Source organism: Danio rerio, chromosome 13 (assembly GCF_052040795.2).
Source record: "Danio rerio strain M-AB ecotype USA chromosome 13, GRCz13ab, whole genome shotgun sequence".
Taxonomy (NCBI): domain Eukaryota; kingdom Metazoa; phylum Chordata; class Actinopteri; order Cypriniformes; family Danionidae; genus Danio; species Danio rerio.
In genome coordinates this window covers 13,992,501-14,015,239 of record NC_141033.1, presented here as the reverse complement: position 1 = coordinate 14,015,239, position 22,739 = coordinate 13,992,501, and the positions used below count along the sequence as shown (strand labels likewise).

Below are 22,739 nucleotides of genomic sequence, written 5' to 3'. Positions count from 1 at the left end.
CTGTAAATAGCAAATCCGCTTATGGCTCTTAAAGGGAATGGGAGATGAGACTCTGATTGGTTTATTCTCAAAACACACCTATAACTCATTAAGAAAATAAACTCAACCCTTTTAGACCATGCGCCACGGAGCAAAGCGGATTTTCCCGTCCTTAAATTAGCAAATATGGATTCTGACACGTCCTAAAAACGTTTGCGTCCTGCGCTTTCCGTTTTGCGCATGGACCGTCAAAATAGAGCCCAATGTCTCATTTCAAAATACATCATATTTACATTCTCTTTCTAAGATAAAATGTTATCACTATACCAGTAGGACAGCTAAAAAGTTTTAAATTATGTAAAACAAAAAATAAATGTTTGCATGTGGGTTTTTTTTTTTCTAAGAGTTTAGAATTTGTCAGCAAGAACAACTTTCAAAGAGTAACTTATTTCTGTACTTTTTATTGAATGATTGGTTTAAACAATCAAGATTAGTTATGGAATTTACTTATAATCTTGTTTTTGCCAATAGGATTGGCAAATGCACTTTCTGCTGATAAATAAAATTACTGGTGGAAAAAAATAGCACAGCAGATATATTCAATAGTCTGATAGTCCCACTCTAATCTCAAGTCGAATCATTTATAAATTTGCTAATTTTTAAACTGACAGATATGAATGAATTTCACTTGTTTGTATTATTATTTAATCTATTTCATATTTAAGGTGTCATTGTAGTGAAGTTCATTATTGTACATTATGCAAGACGTGGGTCCAAAAAAGAGAATATCCAGTGAGCGGCAGTTCTGTGGCTGCAAATGCCTTGTTGATGCTAGAGGTCAGAGGAGAATGGCTCGACTAGTTCAAGCTGATAGAAAGGCAACAGTAACTCAAATTACCATTCATTAGACCCGAGGCATGCAGAAGAGCACCTCTGAACACACAACCACGTCGAACCCACGGGCTCACTAAAATTGGACAATAGAAGATTGGAAAAATGTTGCCGGGGTTGATGAGTCTCAATTTCTGCTACGATATTTGGATGGTAGGGTCTGAATTTGGCATTAACAACATAAAAAGCATGGATCCATCCTGCCTTGTATCACCGGTTCAGGCTAGTGGTGGTGTAATGGTGTGGGGAGTTTTTTCTTGTCCATCCCTTTATGACCAAAGTGTACCCACCCATCTTCTGATGGATACTTCCAGCATAATAACACACCATATCATGAAGTGCGAATCATCTCAGACTGGTTTCTTGAACATGAAAATGAATTCATTGTATCAAATGGCCTCCGCAGTCACCAGTTCTGAATTTAACATAGCACCTTTGGGATGTGGTGGAAGGAAAGATTTGCATCATGGATGTGCAGCTGACAAATCTGCAGCAACTGCATGATGCTATCATGTCAATATGGACCAAAAACTCCGAGGAATATTTCCTGTACCTTGGTGAATCTATGCCACGTAGGATAAAGGCAGTTCTGAAGGCAAAAAGGCGTCCTAATAAACCTGTACCTAATAAAGTGGCCGGTGAGAGCATATTATTCAATTGAATTATTAAAATGATAATATTACCAAGTTTCAAATTATTAAAAAAAAAATTGTTTTAAAGATAAGATTCTGCCTAAAATAAGTCACTGTAATGTCCTGTTTGGTGTATGTAGTGTAAACGTTTTGAATTTGTCAGCATAAATGCTTTCCAAAGCGAAAAAATTTTTTCTTGTGCCACATCTTTATTGAATAATTGGTTTAAACAGTCACAATTATTGATGGAATTTTTGTGGAATCTTGTTGACTGCCAATAAGATCAACCGATGCTGATAACACACACGCATTGTTTCGGTTCATGCGCATGTTTGGGATGTCTTTCTCCAACGGCCTGTTTTGCATCACAGCAGTGCATTTCAAAGGAAGTGGGGTCAGGACTCTAATTTGGCCATTGTGAAGTGCAGATTTTCTTTTGTTTCTGCGCTCTGTTGTTGATTTACTCCTGTGTTTTAGATCATTGTCATGCTGAATGACCCAACCTCTTTTGAGTTTCAGATCACAAACAGACGCTCTGACATTCTGCTCCTGATACAACTTGGAACTCGTTGGTCCCTCAGTGTCTCCAAGCCGCCCAGACCCTGAGGCAGCAAAACAGCCCCATAATCATTGCATTCATCCCACAATCCATCACAGTCGCAATGAGGTTTTGGCGATGGTATGGGAAGTTTTGCATTTTTTACATTTTCTTAAGGTATATTAAAAACAAACGCACAAAGAGATAATAATGCTTCAGCAAGTATTTTTTTCTGGGCTGTTTATCTGTATTATACTTCTGCGTCAAGCGATCGGCCACACTTCTAACCACTACCAAGCTGACCAATCACAAGTTAAATTTTTTGAGAGGTGCACATTCTTTCAAAGTTTGCATCAGGTTATGAAGGGTATGTGACTGAAGGCTACGTTAGACCTGCTGCACACATTTCACAGAGAAATATATGTCAGTCTTTAATGTCTGATTATTAATATGAAAGGCCACCAGGGAAAAAAGCTTACACACTTTAGTAGTTTTAAATGTATTATTATTATGGAAAGTCATTACAGACAAATGTCCTCAAACTTTAGTCATTCTCCATGTCTGATTACTATGGAAGGCTATCAACGACAAAAGTCCTGAAATTTCAGTGATTCATTGGAACAAAAATTGGGACAAAAATTTTTGAATTTGGATTAGAGATCTGCGCGGGACTAAATTTTGAATCCCGCTCCCGCCTGCACCCGCCAGGTTTTAGCCCGAACCCGACTCCTCCCGCTTATATTAAGCACTTGTTGTCCCGCTGCCCGACCCGCCCCGTTTTCTACACGACGCGCCCGATCCCGCTAAAGAGCAGGGGGGGAACAAAACCGAAAATCACCTAGCTATACAGTCCAGACAGGCTATAACAAGCTGTCTGTATAAACAGACACACACACAGCACCAAGCACACACACACAGACAAAGCTCTTTCTCTCTTATTCGCGCGCGCACGCGCGCGCACTAACACACACACATAAGCACCAAGCACACACACAGGCAAAGCTCTTTCTCTCTCATTCGCACGCGCGCACTAACACACACACACACATAGCACCAAGCACACACACAGGCAAAGCTCTCTCTCTCATTCGCGCGCGCACACACACACACATCTCTCATTTGCGCGTGCGCACACATACACACACACACACACACACACACACACACACACAGCACCAAAAGCGGGACAGCCGTGGGAATGCAGACCGGTAATTTGGATGTCTGATGTTTGCATATGTACATGCCAGGATCCCACACGCTGAGATCATATGCCATGAGTGAACATTAAATGGTATTAATATACACGTCCCTAATCTAAGATTTATAAAAGTGATTCACCTTTTATAAACCCTTATAAAATATTGGTGTCTGGGATGCATCAAATCCAGAGACTGTAGTGAACACCATAACTTTGAAAAAAGATGCTCTTTAATGTGTGATATGACCAAAACAGTGGTCATATATGCTATTTTGAAAGATTTTTCTCAGTTCAAATAAGTAAAAGCTTGGAATAGGAAATTGTAAAGTTATTACAAGCTGATTACAATATGCTTTATATTACAATATATATCATATGTGTTACTTATATTTGAATATTCCAATAAACTACTACATTACAAATGCTAATATAGTATCAAATTAATCAGTTTCATTGAATGTTGCTCTGATTGATGCATAGCATAATATTTGTAATTATGCAATTGAAATTATGATAATTATGCAATGAAAACAGCTACTGACACACTCACTGACACAGAACACCGACACTGAACTTGTTGACAAAGTCGAATTCAAATGTTATTGTTTCAAACACTTTTGGCCCCAACGGCATTCCATAGATTGTACTTCTAAACCACCAATCAAATGTGTGAATGACAAATTCCGTAAACAACATACTGAAATTGATTGAAACTGGATACAGATTCCATACCAATTCATTATTTCAAGTATAAATACTGCAAATATTATGATCTTTTGAATGAAAAAAATAAAGTTTTAACTTTAAAATACTGACAGCTTTTTAAGGCTTAGACTCACTAAATTTTGAGGCATTTAATAGTAGATTTTAAGAGTTAATAGTCAAAAAAATGAAAATTTGCTGTCATATCCTCAGATCATGAAAGATGTAGAGAATATTTTTTCTTCATTAGAACAAAAATACTTTTTCTTTTTTTTAAATGTGTAATTCTTAAGACATTTTGCACTCTTAACACCGTAATACATGTACTCAGGATAGTTTGCCAAGACTTTGAATTAAATAACAAAATAAGTAATGTTCAGTAAATAATAGCTATTCACTTGCATTTATGAACCACATTACATAAAAAACAATCTTCTTTAATAATCTATTAAAGTTGCGTACATCACTGGCTTGACTGTAAGTAAAATAAATATTCTACTTCTCAAGTAAATGTACTTGATTTATTAATGTATTAATATTTGTACTAGAAATCAAGACAAAAAAAAAACTAATTAAGAGGGTAAAATTTTGCTGTGTGACTTCTTTAAAGTTCCTGTTCGCTCTCTTGGGGACTCTTTATGAAATGCATGTTTGCTTGTTTGTTTGTTTGTTTTACAGGATAGTGACCCTTATTTCCCATTTATTAAAGCTGTCTCTCAACACACGTCAGACAGCGTTCATTTACTAGGAAACGCAGCAATGGTGCTGAACTGATGGTGCCGTAATCCTCACGACTGTAGGCATAAATCTCCCAAAGTCTCTTGCAAACATTGAGTTTTATGAGTTGTTCTTCTGAGGTTTCCTTGAGTCCCTTTTGATCAGACTGGATTGCTTTTGAGCACAACTGTTTGGCGAGAAAAAAGTAACATGCAGCTTTCGATTCAGGATGGCAGGTCAAACTCACAGCTGAGTCCAATTACCTTTTTTTCAAGAGGTCATTATAGTAGAGGTTATCTTGATTGTTTAACACATTTGTTCAATAAAGACATGGCACTGCAAAATGCTTGTGTGTGTGTCTCTGTGTGTGTTTTCTATATAAGGGAAGTTGTAGTTGTCCAACAAAGATTACAAGAATCTACTTTTTAAAACCCAATGTTTGTGAGGTTTATCTTTCAAAGATTTGGCTATAAAAAAAGTATATTTAAACTTTAAATGTATTTTCAAAAAATTTAAATAGTGTTACAAAATGAATGCTCTTCTTTTAAAGACATGTGACGTCTACTCCAGCCAATAAGAACATTCAGACGCATTCACATCTGTGCTGTTTATAAAAATAAAAGCCTTTGAATATTTTCCCAGACACAATTATCTGCTAATTGTTAGGCTGATAACGTTTCTATATTCATCATTAATGCCAATTGTGTAAAAAATTATCGATAAAATGCTTATGATAAACCACTGTGAGCTTACCTGCTAGCCACACGTTTTGCTGCGTGGCACTCGTGCATGTGAAGGAGTGCTCTGGTGAGTGCTAGCACACAAACAAATGTACATCTCGACATACGAAAGTGTTCCTCCACATGTTTACATCGAAGTTGTTCACAATACTTATCCATTCACAGAATTTGTAATGTAGTCAAACGTATAAACATTATGCCGCGGTTATCACTTCTGACCTTGGATGGCTCTGGGACAAAATCAGCAGCATGAATGCTAAAGCGTTTAATAAAAGTGAACCCATTAACAAACCCCAAACCCCTTCTATGTTTACAAATACAAGTACTGCCGTTTAGAGGCCATTTCTGGTTAATGATATCAGAATTTACTGGTATTTTGGAATGGATGTGTGAATGGTCTTTTCCGGAAAATTTCCCGAACGTCCTTGCCTTTGTGAACAGCGCTGTTCTAAATTTACCTGTAAAGTGTTCTAGAAATGTTCTCAATATTTACTGTGTGAAAGAGGCTAATAATAATTGTCTACAGTACTATATAAAACAATACAGTAAACATTATCACCTGATGTATTTTACAGTACATGACTATATTAATTGGTTAAGTTTTTCATTGTTTTAAACTGCTATTAAATATCTTTGTTTGCATTGTAACAGAATTAGCAAGGAATAGCATTAGGAAGCAAATCAGAGCAAAACAGATCAAAAATGTATAGTGAGGACTTTTTCTATCAATTAGCTACTGACTGGATTGAGGCAGATAGTCAAATTGACTGAATGACTGAAGTATGAGATTTCATCAGAAGATCAAGTTATGGCATTTTGATGTTAAGAAACTGCAGGTTGCTTTTCTGACAACTAATAAAACACAGCATGTCTCCATTATCACTAAACAGTGTCATGTGTTAAATCAACTGCTTTATTTTTCCTGAGCAGTAATGATGAAAATGGTAAATATATTTTTCCATCGTCACAACTAGTTACCCCATTATTTCTTAAAAAGATCAAAATCATTCGCACAGCAATTCAAATGAACCTGTTGTTTGTGTTTGCTGTGTGTGTGTGTGTGTGTGTGTGCGTGTGTGTGCAACACTCACTCTTGACAGTGCCCTTAACTGCGTCTGCTACAAAAGCAATGGAAATGAACAGAGCTATCACCTCCTCTATCGACCTACGGAACAAAAACATCAACATCAAAAACATTTCAGCTGTCAAGCGGTGACATCAGCATGAGAAAGTATTAGAGCTGCACGATTCTGCATAAAATGTATTTGAGCCACAACTACTAAAAACTGGAAGACTTTTTTTCTTTGCATTTTTAAAAATGTTTTGTGTATAGATGACAACATTGTTCAAATGCATCCACAAACAACACAAAATCCACAAAAAAAGATCATTTTCAGGTATTGAAACACACATTTACTGTACTCCTGTAGTCCACTGTTGTTTAGTTGTCAAGTACTTTACATCAACATCACAGTTTTTACAAAAACATGTTTCTGCATTTTCTCACAGCACAAACAATTTATGAAAAGGTGCTGCATTCTCACAACACTTGCAAAAACAAAGGAACACAATGGAAATGTTTTAAGGAGACCCAAAAGTGTGATGTTGTAGGTGATCTTTGAAAGGTGGGTTTTTGTTTGTTTATTTTAACATTCTCATTCCCTTGTCTTTTGAATTTTATTAGCCAAAATAATCATAACCTAAATAGCCAAGTCCGTCACATTTTTTGGGTCACCTTGAAACATTTCCATTGTGTTCCGTGCTGTGAAAAACTGTTGTGAGAAAATGCAGCGTGTTTTCTTCATTTGTTTGCTTTGTGAGAAAATACTCCTGGTTTTTTAAAATGTAATTGAGTTGTAAGGATTTGCAGCATGTGTGGTGTCAAACGAATGAAGATCTTTTTTTAATTTGCTGTCATTTTTTTAATTGCGTGTGTTTTCTTAAATTGCAGCACATTAAGCTCTGTTAGCCACCTTACTTTTGTTTAATTTTAGGCCAAACTTATTTTTTTGTTAAAATTTTTTTTTTTTTATCTATTTATTCATTTTAAATACAGATCACTGTTCTTCCAAGATCCTGAGGCTACATTCACATAAAGACAGAGCTTTTCCTGTCTAATCAATTTTTTCCCTATCTAAAAAGATATCTATGTACACATGAAACCACTAAAAGCGAGTAAAAACTATGTACAGTAGTATGCATGCCAGATCAGTATGGGGTGCTTCATTGCCCCTTCGTTAAGCCCCGCTCTCCTTATTTACTGTTGCTATGCCTGTCAAGCTTTCGTGCCTGGCACGTCTTTTACAATTTGTATGCACCATTGTCAGACATTGCCAGGGATATAATGTCATTTTTGGCTAACAGGTGAGATATCCGAGAAAGCCAGACAAAGCCGGATCGCTAACTCATGTTATTATGACCTATTCGCTAATAATATGACAAAGTTACGATGGCGAAGGCTTAAACGGAGCAGTGCTCATAATATCGAGCGAAAAAAAAAAAGACAGCTGTGAACATAACCTGCTTTGTGTTTTTGTAGAGGTGTGTGAGTTATTGCCTCTTGGGTTTTTCGTTTTGAAAAGAAAAAAAAATTCCACCATCCTGTTCAAACTTTCAGGATACCGGGTATCGGATTTGCACAATCCATATGCACTTGCTCGAAAGTTTGACAGAGCCCCTGCGCGTAGCTACAGTTGCTTAGCCATGATTGGTGGGTGGCTGTTTTTGGGTGTGGCTTAGCAAAGGGTCAATTCTCCAACAGAGATACACAAATAAATAAACATAATTCATAAATATTGCAAGCTGTATTCAAACCAACATGTAGTTGATGTTATGTGATAGCGGTGTCAAGACATGGGATGATGACATCATCGTTTTACAAAATATGCTGATTTGGTGTTCACACAAAAGCAGCAGGGTGACATTTTCAGATTTATCCAGTACCAGGTTTTAAAAAAAATTCTTCAGACTCCCAAACTATGGTTCTTTCAACAACTTTTAACCTTGAAAAATCCGAAAATGTTACTTTCATTAAAAAGTGATATATTGTAGGGATTTGATCCAATAAATATATTCTCATTCTTTTTTAACACATCAATAGTTATGCGGTGGCACAGGGTTAAACCTCTTTCTTGACTTCACACAAAACAGCAACGTGTGTGTGGCAGGACATTGCTTTGTTGCAGAGATGCGATTGGTTAAATGCCGGTAAAGTAGAACACGGAAGCAGCTTGAAGTAGAAAGTATGTCTGGGGTCTGGAGGTATTATAAAGTTGATGACGTTGATGACGACAACATTGCCACAGCAAACTGTGAGACAGGTAAACTTGGGATTGCCTGCCGGGTGTTTTAAGCTGAGGTACTATTTGTTTTTTTGTTTTTTATATTTACTGTTGCAAGTCCGAAAGTGAAGAATTTATGTTATTTATTACTGGATTGTTCAAGCTACCTCACAGGACTGCTCTGTTTTTAACAGAATTGGTGAATGTTAAAATAAGGTATATTAAATAAAAAAAGGAACATCCTGGATCTGTTTCTACTTATGTATTAAAGAGCCCCTATTATAGGTTTTTGAAAATGAGCTTCCATAAAAGTGTCTAACACAGCACAAAGTGAATAAAAACATCCAGCTTAGGTTTAAAATCTGAAAGTGCACTGTGTTAAAAACTATAGATTCTTTAGCAAAATAATTGACTCAGAGTCGAATCAATGAATCGAGTTGGGTTTGGATCTTTTGCTTGATCGCATCGACGTTGACACGCTACATCACCAAATATGTAGTTCTAGTTCTGGTAAAATGTGAATGTGCTTTCACTTCAGACACAGGGATCACGGACTGGTCATAACGTAAAAAATATAGCGATCACTGACAGATGGAGATTCAGCTGCAGGGAATAAATGGTTAAAGTTAATTTTCACAATACCACAATATAGCCAACCGTGTGCTGTGTTTGTTCCTGTCATTTTTCTGATGATTAATACAATAACCTATGCTGCAAAGCAGGATTCGCTGGCCATTTGCTATTGAAGGAGCAGCAGAGACATTGTCAGACTTTGACAGGGACTTTGTCAGTAACTTCTACAAATAGACCAATTTTTTCTTCCTCTAGATCATAACATGTAAGTGTCATTAAAAGTAGGAGCAAAGTAGAAGCTCTTTAAGTATTGGATCGGGTTTCAGTAACGGTAGATACTCAAAATCAAATGACTCCGACTCGGATTCGAGGGCAAAAAACCCCGATCGAGACAACCCTAATATATTGTCTGGACTGGCTTTACAAAAATATTTTGAAACAAAAACCTGTAATAAACTGCCAGAATATTTTCTGTGACTTTACAGACTGTTTTCTCTCTACATTATTTTTTAATACATTACATTATTTCAAACTACTAAAATGTCAATAAGGGTCACTTTGTTGAACTGTAGAGCATCCCTGCCAACATTTGTCTCCGAAATTCCAGGAGACTGGTGGTTGGGGGGAGAGGTGGTGGTGTGGGTTTGTCTGAATAACACAGTTGAGAACCAGATTAGTAACTGTACTGTAGTGTTGGTAAGTGTACTATGGGCCGTGTTGAATACTATACCAAAGTTGACAACCCGTGAGAGTTACAGACTGTGCCAAAAACCTCAGGACCAGGGGCAGGGCTGAAATTATGGGACTTTTCTGAAAGAAATAACAAAATGGAAGGGTGGTGGACGATGGGTCTGAAACAAGGCAGACTCTCGGGAGTGTTGGCAGCAGTGGCAGATTTAGGCATGGGCAATATGAGCGATCGCCCAGGGTGACATCTTGCTAGGGGCGACATGGAGACACCCCCCCCCCCCCGCCCTCCATCCGCGACACCCCTTGCTATATTACAACCCTTCCCCAATTTACTTTCGTCCAACGCCGCCCAACTACAATTTGCAATTTGTGGGTGTCAACACAGTGAGAGCATCGCGTTCATCGTATGCCTAGAGCAGGGGTGGGTAAACTCGGTCCTGGAGGGCCGGTGTCCTGCACAGTTTAGCTCCTACTCTAATTAAACACACCTGCTTTTAGATTTCTAGTGATCTTGAAGACACTGATTAGTTTGTTCAAGTGTGTTTGACTAGTGTTGGAACAAAACTCTGCAGGGACACTGGCCCTCGAGGATCAAGTTTGCCCATCCCTGGCCTAGAGTGACAGTTAAGCTTGTGACAGTCCTGGTTGGCAGGTATGCTATGGAGCTGAATTTTCAACAGAGCAGAGATCAAGGTCCCATAATCCAATTCACAACCGTAAAAACGAGAATACTTGTAAATCACAAAATACGGAAAATGTTAATTAAGATTTCTTTTTGTTTACAGTGTGGCATAATTATATAATCAAACTACAGTATATATATTTTTTCCCAGTACTTATGTAATCTGAATGTTTGTGGCTAAAAAGACCTTGTGAAACTGTTCCATAACTAAAAGTGCCAGCTCTGAATTGCTGTGACAACATTTGTCAAAGGTTTGCATGGATGTTTGACTCAAGATTAATCTATTTATCAACTGAACATGTTTAATGGATGTGCTTGATGTCACCTTTTCACAAAATATAATTCTTGCAGTTGACATGGAGGCAATAATAGTATTTAAAATCTTAAATGATTAATGGATTAACCTTCCAACGATGAATCAAGCAGCTCTAGCATGTCTAAGCATTAATAAACGTGCGTCTGACCTCTTGAAAAGCTTAACAAGCAGGCTGAGGTTGAAGACTCCTCCCATGATGAGGAAGAGGCTGTTCCACAGGCCGATGCAGGCATAAAACGCTGCAAAGTCCAGCTCATAATCATCGCAGATCCCTCTGATCACTGCGGCCAAACAGAGACAAACACACAAAAGAATTAGAACACTGCAGTCATTAGGAGTGTATGCAAAAATAACCCAATCAACCCCATCTTGTAATGACCCAGGATTTTAGCACACAGTAAACTCTGACCGTTTGATGTTTAAAGAATTGCTCCCAAACATTTAAAGAAAAAAATGCAGCTGTTATTCCCACGAGAAACCCACAAGACCAGATCTCTGATTGGGGAAGGATCATTATCATGGATGTATGATGTGGTTCTGTCCTCATCTGCACATTTTTTACCCAAGCAGAATTTCATTTTCCACCAGCAAATCCATTTTTCAGGGCAACCCTCCCGCTGGTGACAGAGTGCGATTGCAGCCGCAGGAATGAGCTTACGGAGGAAATCTCCTCTCAGCCAGGGCAAACATCAAACTTTGCCCAAACAAATGGCGGCCGTATCGCACTCCCATCCCGCTGTTTGTGAGATTAAGAGTCTTGTTCCTCCTCATCCTGTGGTTAGCAGAGCACTCTAAACACTCAAAGTCAAAGTATTCAACAAACAGTGAGTGCTCTTCTAAACACACCGCAAAAAATAACGTTTAAGACCAGACCACGGGGGAGAGTCAAGGTATGCATTTATGTTTGTTGTCACGATACTGGAATTTTTGATAGGCTTTAATATGCTACCTTAGGGTGTACTCACACTAGGTTATTTGAACCATGTCCAGGCATATTTGACCCCCCTTTCCCCTTTCATTTGACAAGTGTAAGTAATCTGAATGAGCTAAAAACGTCACTTTTAAGGAACTGTTTCATATGGTTTTATTAATCATTCTTACTTTTTAGTGAATGGAAACTCTAACAGTTTATCAAAGATACAAACCCCTCGCTGTACGTCAGCTGCACCTTCAGTAAACCTATTAATACGTGCAGCAAGATGACTTTCATGAGCATTTTTATGAGCGTCAAAAACGATTTGTTTTGATTTAAAAAGGGATTGTTTAGCAAAAGATATGACTGCATATCACTGCATTCCAAATGACTTAAAATAATACAAAACGATATAAATAAAGCAATCTCAATTGTACAGAGTGAGAGCACTTCTCTTCTGTTAAACTAAACAGTCGCATCATCGATCATGTAAGCAGCAAAAAATGTAATGTGAGTGCAGGGCGAGAGGGGAGGAAGGACAATCGTGCCTGAGCATGGTTCAAGACAACCATGCACAGTGTGAATATACCTTTAAAAATATTGATACTCTATAGCTTTTTTAATACCACACTGGAATATTACCAGAGCAGTGTTTAAAATTACAATTTTTATTCCTTTCTTAATTAATGCTCTCTATTTGTGCATAGTTAACTGGTGATCTGGGATATTCAACCTGGAGAGACTGTTATTCAGAAATTTCATGACAATCAGTAATAATAAACCTTCAAAGAGAAGATATGTTGAATAGGAACTGTTTGAATACAACTATATTTATCTTGTTATTTGAGATACTTGGCTAAGATATAACTGTTTTACAGTTTTTGTTAGGCCCAGAGAATATTTTTTTAAGAGCAAGTAAAAATCGACATGAAAATCGGCAGAAGTACACTTTAAAAAAACATGTGTTGAATCAACATGATTTAATAGTTGCACCCATTGTGCATCTAAACAAATCAAATAAACTTGAACTGCTTTGAATGTGTTATATGAACAGAATATAAATGTGTCAGTTCAACATGGTTTTAACTGGCTTGTGTAACTTCTTTGCAGCTAACTGAATTAAAAAGTTTGTGTTGTGTTTATCTGATTTTTACTGAATTTATTCTTATTCCCTCAATGTCGGTAAAGCACTTACTGACTCAAACTCAACAAAATCCGTCCTTGTTACATCAACAAGTTTCGGTCTTGTCCATCTATGGTTATTAAAATATATTTTGTTGCTTCAATTAGATTTGTCTTACAGGTAGTACACTCAAAAAAATCAACTAGGCATGTATTGGATTTACAAAATAAAAATTTGTCAGATTGAAAAGAACAAATCAAGTTTACGTATGTTAAAGGGTCACGAAACACCAAAACACATTTTTTGAGCTGTTGACAGTCGTATACTGCTAAAAACACTATTAGGACACTTATACTGTATTTCACTAAAAAGTGTAAATTGGTTGTTTTTGCGTTATTTCAAGCAAATTCGTACTTCCTGTTTGAAACGAATTTTTGAAGCTGCGTCACTGTCATGACATAATAGCCTGTTTTCCAGCGTGCAGACTGGGCGTCTGTGCCAAAGTGAGTCTTATTACGTCTTACAGTGTGATGCATTAATGCATGAGTAAGGCTTGGTTCAAACCAATCAGCGCGCTCTATTGTGCAACTTCATTAATATTCATTAGTGTCACCGTGTTTACGCCACAGAGACGCCACGTTGTGTTGGCAAAACAAGCGTGAAGTGTTGCTTTTAAAGTTTGCTGCCATTAAGTTTCGTTTTCATTTTCTCTCTGTGAGAGCTCATCTGGATAACGTGTGGATTAACAGTGTAGGCGACGCTCGACAACAATAACTTACGTGTCTAAGGAGGAACATTGTTTACCTGAGAGCTGTTCTCATCTGCAAACGCTGAAATCCGGATTCGCTTGTAACGTTAGTCTTCTCTTCATAATGACGCGGCTCTAGTTGCTGGTGATTGTCCTGTCTCTACAGATTTGGTAAGTGAGCGACCATTGCTCTTTGTTTATTCAGTTTGTTCGTATCGAATTAAGTTAACTATTGCACTGAGTGCAAACATAGCACCGCATTTTGTGACCGGAATAACACACGCGGCTTTCTGACGCTACCTGCCGTGTGTATTTAAGTTTCCGGGAAATGCAGAGTTTTTTTTTTCTCTCATTCGCCGTGCGGTATCAAACATTGCATGAAAAATACACGCTTAGAGCAGATCCTCGAATCAAATATCGCGTTTATCGCGAGGGGCATGAATGAATTCCCTGAATGAAAGAGCCAAACTGCAATTAAAGTCCAACATTTAATAATTTGGCAAATAATTCGACTACAGATGTCCATGTAGGTTAAACACCATCACTTTCTCATGTGTGTGTATTTTGACTGAAACTCGCGCGTGCCCAAATAGACACTCCCACACCATCCCACTTTAGTTCCTCCGACACTCCCCCCTAAACAGAGCTGGACACGCCCACTTTTCTGACTTTTTCCAAAGTAGAGGTGTGAAAACACCCTGCTGAAACGAGAGGGTTTTATGGCCCTTTAAATGATTAATTCATGTTATTTGAAACTGAATCAAGAAATAATCAAATGATTTTGATCAGAACATGTTGATTCAATGAGACTGAGACGCTTCAAATCGACAACTCTCACTCTGGAGAGTCACTTCGCGCATATCAGTAGGTGGCGGTAGTGCGTTTGGATGTCACCATACGAAAACAACAAGAAGTATCACCGCGTGTTTTCGGCACAGTTTGGGATTTGGTTTTCCCAAGAGCTTGAATGTTATGCATGTAATGTTGTTGGCTATATGTTTCCTATACATTTTATACTTTTACATTTTGAATAGGAGTACCAAAGTGAAGAAAGCTGTTTAAACTCAATTGGTAAAAAAAATGATGTTAACGTCCTACAGGTATTGCTTGGGGATCAGTTTTCTTAAGAGCCAAGGTTATTTTGTTGGCTAAATGTTTCTTATACATTTTATATTACATATTACAATTTTGAATATTATATAACATTTTGTATCAGAATATTAAAGAAGAAATTTGTTTAAATGTGATTGGTGCCTGCTAAAGGCTATAATAATAATAATAATAATATATATATATAACATGTTTTCTGTCCTTTTTGTGTTGAATTACTTAATTTTAAATCTTGCTTCATAGTATTGTAATTTAAAAAATGTCATTTAAACAACAGGGCGAGGCAGTGGCACAGTGGGTAGCACGTTCGCCTCACAGCAAGAAGGTCGCTGGGTCGCTGGTTCGAACCTCGGCTCAGTTGGCGTTTCTGTGTGGAGTTTGTATGTTCTCCATGCTTTCGCGTGGGTTTCCTCCGGGTGCTCCGGTTTCCGCCACAGTCCAAAGACATGTGGTACAGGTGAATTGGGTAAGCTAAATTGTCCGTAGTGTATGAGTGTTTGTGTGTGAATATTTCCCAGATAGGTTGTGGCTGGAAGGGCATCCACTGCGTAAAAAACTTGCTGGATAAGTTGGTGGTTCATTCCGCTGTGGCGACCCCGGATTATTAAAGAGACTAACCCGACAAGAAAATGAATGAATGAATTTAAACAACAATATTGAACAAGAAAGTTACTAGCTGATTTAACAAGACATTATTTTGTTAAAGTAAAGCTTTAGTGGTACATTGAGTAAATTAGGATCATTTTAATTAGAATAACACAATACAAACATTTTGAGTCAATTAGTTGCAAAGAAGTTAGACTGACATATTGAAACCATGTTTTATCTACAAATGTGCTTTGTGTTCATACAACATGTTCAAAGCAGTTCAGGTTTACTTGATTGGATTAGATGTATAAAGGGTTAAATCATGATTAAATACACGATTAAATCATGTTCATTCAACAATTTTTTTTTTGAGTGCAGGCAGCATTGAAGTTCTTAACTTGCAGCTGGCTAGCTGGGATTTCACCAAATAACCAATATAGCTATATTGTCTCACATCCTCACAATGTCTCATTTTTAATCGTCAACATGCAAAAGGAACTGCAAGTGCACTTCGTTCTGCAATAAGTTCTCCACATATATGTGAAACACCACAACTGTGGAAATCCAAAAGTTCAGCTTGTTAAGCTAAGCATGCGCAGTGACTTCTTCTTGAGGGGTTTTATTGGTGGGTATGCGAACCAGCTTATAAGTGCATACTGCCACCTACTTTGATAGAGGCGCACAGTAACTCACCAGAGAGAGTCGTTCATATGAACAGCTTAAATCTCGCTTAATCAAAAAGTTCTCATCCAATTCATTTGATTACTTCATTTAGTTTCAAACAACTAGAATGGCTTGTTGACTTTTTAAGTGTAAAACATGTTCATGAACTTACAGTAAGAGAGAAAGAGATGCACAAAATACATCAGAGTACTGACTTCTCTAACAGGTTTTGCACTTGATTGATATTTAAAGTGATAAAACCGGTTGGGGCGTCAAGGTGGTGCAGTGGGTAGCACGATCGCTTTACAGCAAGAAGGTCGCTGGTTTGAGCCTCGGTTGGGTCAGTTGGCATTTCTGTGTGGAGTTTGCAAGTTCTCTCTGTGTTTTTGTGGGTTCCCCCTGGGTGCTCCGGTTTCCCTCAACAAGTCCAAAGACATGTGGTATGGGTAAATTGGGTAAGCTAAATTTTATGTAGTGTATGAGTGTGAATGGGATGTGTGGATGTTTCCCAGTACTAGGTTGCAGCTGGAAGGGCATCCGCTGCATAAAATATATGCTGGAAAAGTTGGCAGTTTATTCCACTGTGGCGACCCAGGATTAATAAAGGGACGAAGCTGAAAAGAAAATAAATAAATAAATGAAAACCGGTTGGAGCTTCTAAAAAAGGTTTTGGGACAGACTAGACTGTGGTGGTCTGACTGAGAGTATCTTGTTTTGACGTGGGACTGTGGGGTGACAGCTGTCAATACTGTGGAAAAGTATGAAATATCAATTCTTTTATCAGCATAAATGTATGTGTACATGTGTACATACCACTGATGAAAATGGCGATGGGCGCTGTGGTTAGAGGAATGACCAGAGGAGAGCCAGCGCACAGCGAGTAGATAATTCCTCCTATGCTCTGCCCGATGATCGTCTTCTGAACATCTAATCAAAAGAGAGAACAGCTCAGTCTATGTGTGTGTGTGAGAGAGGAGTGTGTGTGTGTGTGTGTGTGTGTGTGTGTGTGTGTGTGTGTGTGAGACAGTGTGATCACCGATCTCTCCCCGAGTGCTCTCATCATTCAGTGAGCCAAAAGCAATGGCGGGAAGCAGCACAGCGATGTAGAGGAAAATGGACGTCGTCATGAACTTGACCAGGGCTTTGTTATTACCCACTAATCCTGAAAGAAAAGAAAAAAAACACATTTATGTCATACACATAACACATATGTCATATTTTAGCAAGCATTACTTCACTTTCCATTAGTGCTCTAACAGTTTGTTAGTTCACTAGAAAAATTAACTTGAGAGAAGTGCTTTTCACAAAACATTTGCACAACATAAATACATCATGTCATGACCATATTAATTAAAATATATTGAATCTATAATTATATAATCTAATTTACAGCTATATATATATATATATATATATATATATATATATATATATATATATATATATATATATATATATATATATATATATATATATATATATATATATATATATATATATTTCAAGGTCAAAATTATTAGCCCCTTTAAGCTATATATTTCACCGATATTCTACAGAACAAACCATCAATATACAATAACTTGCCTAATTACCCTAACCTGCCTAGTTAACCTAATTAACCTAGTTAAGGCTTTAAACTGCACTTTAACTGTATAGAAGTGTCTTGAAAAATATCTAGTAAAAAATTATTTACTAGTCATCATGGCAAAGATAAAATAAATCAGTTATTAGAAATGTGTTATGAAAACTAATCTGATTAGAAATGTGTTTTCCTCTTCATCTCCTCAATCTCCTTTTCATTAAACAGAAATTGGGGGGAAAATAAACTAATAATTCAGGGAGGCTAATAATTCTGTCTATATTATTCCAATAAATATTGATTTCATAACTCTTCTAAAGTTAAAACTTAAAACACAAATATTGTGTTGTCTAAAACTAAACAAAAAAGTCTGAAAATGGCAACAAAATAAAAAGGCTCTAAATGGCAATATTTAGATTTTAAAGTTGTAATAATAGTCATCAGTAGTTTATAGAAAAAAAATCATTTTTGATTGAAACAAATGTTTGTGGTTTTATTTCTTTCTTTTCTCCCACAGCTACATATGTTAATAAATCTAAAAACAAGTAATGAAAAACACTGTGTAAATTATTTGAACAACAAATTAGAGAAGAAACACAATTACAATAAGATTTAGACACAAATGTAAAAACTGACTTAATTACAATGTTGATTTCATTTAGTTTGATTCAATTTCATTTTCTTAAATTACAAAGTGCTGATTATTACATCTAAAAATAATTGACAATTTAATCAATGTGCAATGAGCAATGTATTTACATGCAGCCTTTAATGCTAAAATACTGGCCAAGTAATAAGGAATAGATTATAGGCATTCAAGTTTTTTGTATGCGCACACTGTTTATTTTCCTTATTTTGCAAAAGCACACATTGTGAGTATACACAAAAAAAGTAGAAACTTAACTGATTCAAATTGTGTATAACACTTATTTGTGTGACCAAAATCAACAGTGTATTCTTAGGGCTCTATTTTAAAGATCTAGGCGCAAAGTCTAAAGCACATAGTGCAAAAGCATTAAGTGTTCAAATACACTTTTGCTTTTAAGGATGGAAAAATACGCAATAATCTACAGTGAGAGGATAAAGAACAAAAAGACTCTGCCTCTTTACTTTTTCTCTTTACTTTTACTCTTTACTTTACTCCTTTTTATTTTCGTGGATAAGCAAACGGTGTTGTACGCAATCCACTGAAGACATCTATTAGCCCACATATTTAATTTACACAAAGATTTGCTTCAAAACTATTTCTAAATTTAGATCTAATTTCCAGCAAACAAATAAATGAACAATAATAATGAAGTGTGGTCAAAAAAAAAAAAAAGTTATATCCAAACACACGTCCTACTCTGACGCATACATCTCCAAAACCTGACAGGTGGACAAATCTAAACTTTTTTATTAAAACAAATATAAATATGAATATAATAAATAATACTGCTAATAATTATAACTTTATACAAATGGAAAGTTTCATAAACAAACTGAAAAAGCCGCCTGAGATGAAGAAGGCATGGAGTTTTTTTTATATTTATGAGAAAAATAATAATTTTTGTAACAATTTCATCCTTTATTTATTTTATATGTAAATATATTTGTGTGTTGCTCTACATTCTGTGTGTGTTAAACAATGTGCACGCATTTTGGACCTGCATAGACACATAACTAACACGGTCTGCACTGAATTTTAGACCTGATTTTTCAAAATACCAACTTGCACACCAAGGAGTCCACAAAGTGACACAAATAATTTTGCTATTTAACAATGTGTTGAGTGCAAAACGTGAAAATTAGAGTTGCGCTGGACTGAAAATAACAACAAATCGCGCCAAACACGTCTTGCGCTTTATTGCGCCGGGTTTATGATAGGGTATTTAGTGGCCTTTCTTTATAAAAAAGAGAGATGCTAGTCATGGGTCCTAAGAGGGTTAATAAAGTTAATTATTTATTAATTATTTAATAAAACTTTAATTATAAATTAAAAATACACATTGAAGCAATGCTGTACCAAAAAACTGACTTCAAAACAGATAAATAACAATTGTGTACCATTACCCCTACTATACAGTAAATAAATGTGTGTAAAATAATGCTAGATATGCAGCAGTTGTACACAATGTCCTAGCTAGTATTGAACAAAATAAGCTATTAAGACCACAAGAGAAGCATATATTCTCCTCTGAAAACTTTAAAACCCCCTACATTTCCAGAACAATTCCATCATTACAGCGTTTGCATCTAAAACAGTGTGATTTGTACATTTATGCTCGACACACCATCAGTGAAGTCAGACGGGTAGAGAGGCAGCCGGCGACACAGATCCTCATAGATTCCTCTTCCCACCCTGAAAAAATCCCTACACTACACACACACACACACACACACGCGCACACACAAAAAGACAGAGAGAGAGAAAGAGGATTATACACATACATACACACACACATATATACATATATCTACATATAAAAGTCAAAACATTTAAATACATTTACTGCAATGCTCCATCAGGAGAGGCACAGGATTAAAGCGCACACACACACTCACACACTAATTAAACATCACACACACCAAATCCTGCCGAACCACAGCAAATACACACACCAAAGCACATACACTCACACATACACACCGCAAGGAAAGAGATACTGTTAAAGCAGACAAAAACACACACACTCTGTCTGAGTTAAATCCTCACACAGTCACACACACACAGAAGCTCAGTGTAATCGCACTCACACAGGGCCCCCTGCACAGCAGAGAGAGAGACACAAGATGAGAGAACACAGATTCTGCAGACTGGAGAAAGAGACACAGCCCAGTGTTAGAACAGCATTAGTACAGAAGCACAAACATTACAACCGCATCAGCAGAGCACAGGCCACACACCTGTTACCTTACTTACTTACTTACACGTCCATTAATGCGGCGGCAGGAAACATCTGACATGTGTGCATTTCAGAAACTGCATTAGACGGGCTTAAGCGCTTTTATGAATATAAAGCCTCTGTTAAGTGGTGTGCGCTTTTGTAATTGTGGATGTTTGTGAATATTGTTATAATTCTGAAGAACCACACACACACAAACATACAAAACCACTTACATGTTTACATTTAGCATTCTAAGTTGAATGCAATTAGATTGAAAAAAGACTACAAATGGCACAGAATAATTCAAAGCAATAAACAGAAAAAAGACCAGTCTGTCCAGCCGATTCCAATGTTATCACTCGATTGAATGGGCATTATCAGTGGTTATCAGCTGATAGATATGAGCCAGAGATTCCATGTGAATGGATCATAACAGCCTTCTGAACCTATTAGAGGGCGCAGAAGGCCTCTACTGGCCCATATCTAATAGGCATGAGACATTTACCATTTTCAAGGTATAGAGCAGTTTAAAAAAGTCAGGGTTTTAAAACCGACAAAGTTTTCTGTAATACCGTTCCTAAGGTATGAGTAAGATGTTTTATTTACAAATTTTTTTCATTTTTTTTTTTAGTTTTTTAGAACAACAGTATCTCCCTCAGAAAAGATATCCAAAGATGTTGTTTTAAATTGTAAAGAAATCTGTGTTTTTGAAACAAATGAAGACAGCAATGTTTTTCAAACTAAAATATTTTGTGTTAAAAGGGGAAAAAAGTTTGAGTTTTTTTTACCCATACATTTAAAAAAGTATTTAGCAGTAATCACAAAACATATTTTGATATTTTTATCCAAGGTTATCATTCCGTTAGACTCTTACTGGCCCATGCCTAATATCTAACAGCTAATAACCACAGATAATGCCCATTCAAGTGATTCGAGTGATAACATTCGAAGCAGGTGTCGTTATATTTAAAATAATTTTAAAACCAAATCTTCAATTTGTCAGGAAAGAAGCTTTTTTATGATCCTGAATCAATTAACTACTCAAAACTAATAATTAACTATTTTAGGGTTTCTGCAGGTTTCATTCATTCAAGACTTTTCAAGTCTTTAAGACTATTATAAATGAAATACAAGGCTTTAACATGGCAAAACGCTAAGGATTTTTCATAATAGCCAAAGGATTTTTTATAACTTGCCCCATAAAATTCTGTTATTTCTTAGCCACATATTTAAAATAATGAGTCGAAACAAACAAACTCAGTTATATACTGTGCTCAGCATAATTGAGTACATAGCATTTTGAAAATTAATATTTGTATCCATTTCTCAGTGAATATGGACAATGTATTTTGGTGCTTTTAAACAAAACAGATTTAATAAAGATATATTTATTAAAATAATATTTTAGTCATCAAGCATATTTAGGATTAGAAAGATAATACAATTAAACCAAAGCAAAATATTGCAAAAAAATATATAAATAAATAAATTACAACCTACAAAATTTCAACAACTATTATTATTATTATTTATTTTTTAAATTTGTATTAAATATTTTTCTCTTACATATAAATTTGGGTGTACTAGCTTTTGGTCCGTTATCGTAAGTTATTTTGTTAGATAAGCTCCAGATTTGACTTCAGTACTGACTAACCTAATGTATATGCGCAAATATATTATTGTATAGCATCCTATTAAAAATATGAATTTAAAAGAGAGATTTATGAGGGCTATACTTATATATGCTGATCACTGTATATTTTTATTAGCATAATACTTCTTTAAAAAGACAAGTTTTAAAAACTATAATAAATTTAATTTATGTACAACATACACGCTGTAAAAAAAGTAGATACAACTTAAAATTTAAAAGCATTTTTGAGTTTACTCATTTTTGAGTTTACACAACTTAAATCGAGTCAAGTGCAGTAATTGGGTTGAATGTTGAGTCAACTCAAAAAGCTCCTGAAATTTGTTGCCTTAAATTTTAGGTTGAGTTAACTTTTTTATTTTTTACAGTGCAGTTATTCATAAATACATAAAGAACTTTTAAACAAATGTTATTGTAAGGATGTAAGGAATAAAATTAAACCATACTGGTTAATAGGGTTAATACATTTTACTTTTGTTGATGTGTTTTTTTTTTTTTTTGAATGGATTGTTGGTTGTACCGATTGAGTAGCTTTACATGGACCAAAGAAAATTAAGA

General features: G+C 36.1%; 1 protein-coding gene across 28 annotated transcripts in view; it reads right to left on the bottom strand.

Annotated features, from left to right (window-relative positions):
• The window catches only part of slc4a11 (solute carrier family 4 member 11), a 176,470-nt gene that overhangs the window by 27,603 nt on the left and 126,128 nt on the right, over positions 1–22,739 (bottom strand). For 16 of the 28 annotated variants that reach the window (XR_015505182.1, XR_015505183.1, XR_015505186.1 and 13 more), the window contains 5 exons: positions 19,937–20,021; positions 17,121–17,246; positions 16,898–17,011; positions 11,088–11,220; positions 6,489–6,562 (listed from right to left, as the gene is read on the bottom strand). Coding sequence is in view for 16 of the 28 variants with exons in the window: in XM_087278035.1 (XP_087134161.1) it covers positions 6,489–6,562; positions 11,088–11,220; positions 16,898–17,011; positions 17,121–17,246; positions 19,937–20,021 (532 nt within the window). In the remaining 12 variants the exon portion in view is untranslated. Of the gene's footprint in view, positions 1–6,488; positions 6,563–11,087; positions 11,221–16,897; positions 17,012–17,120; positions 17,247–19,936; positions 20,022–20,399; positions 20,460–22,739 lie in introns of all 28 variants that reach the window. The other 12 variants (XR_015505175.1, XR_015505176.1, XR_015505179.1 and 9 more) reach the window with 1 other exon arrangement.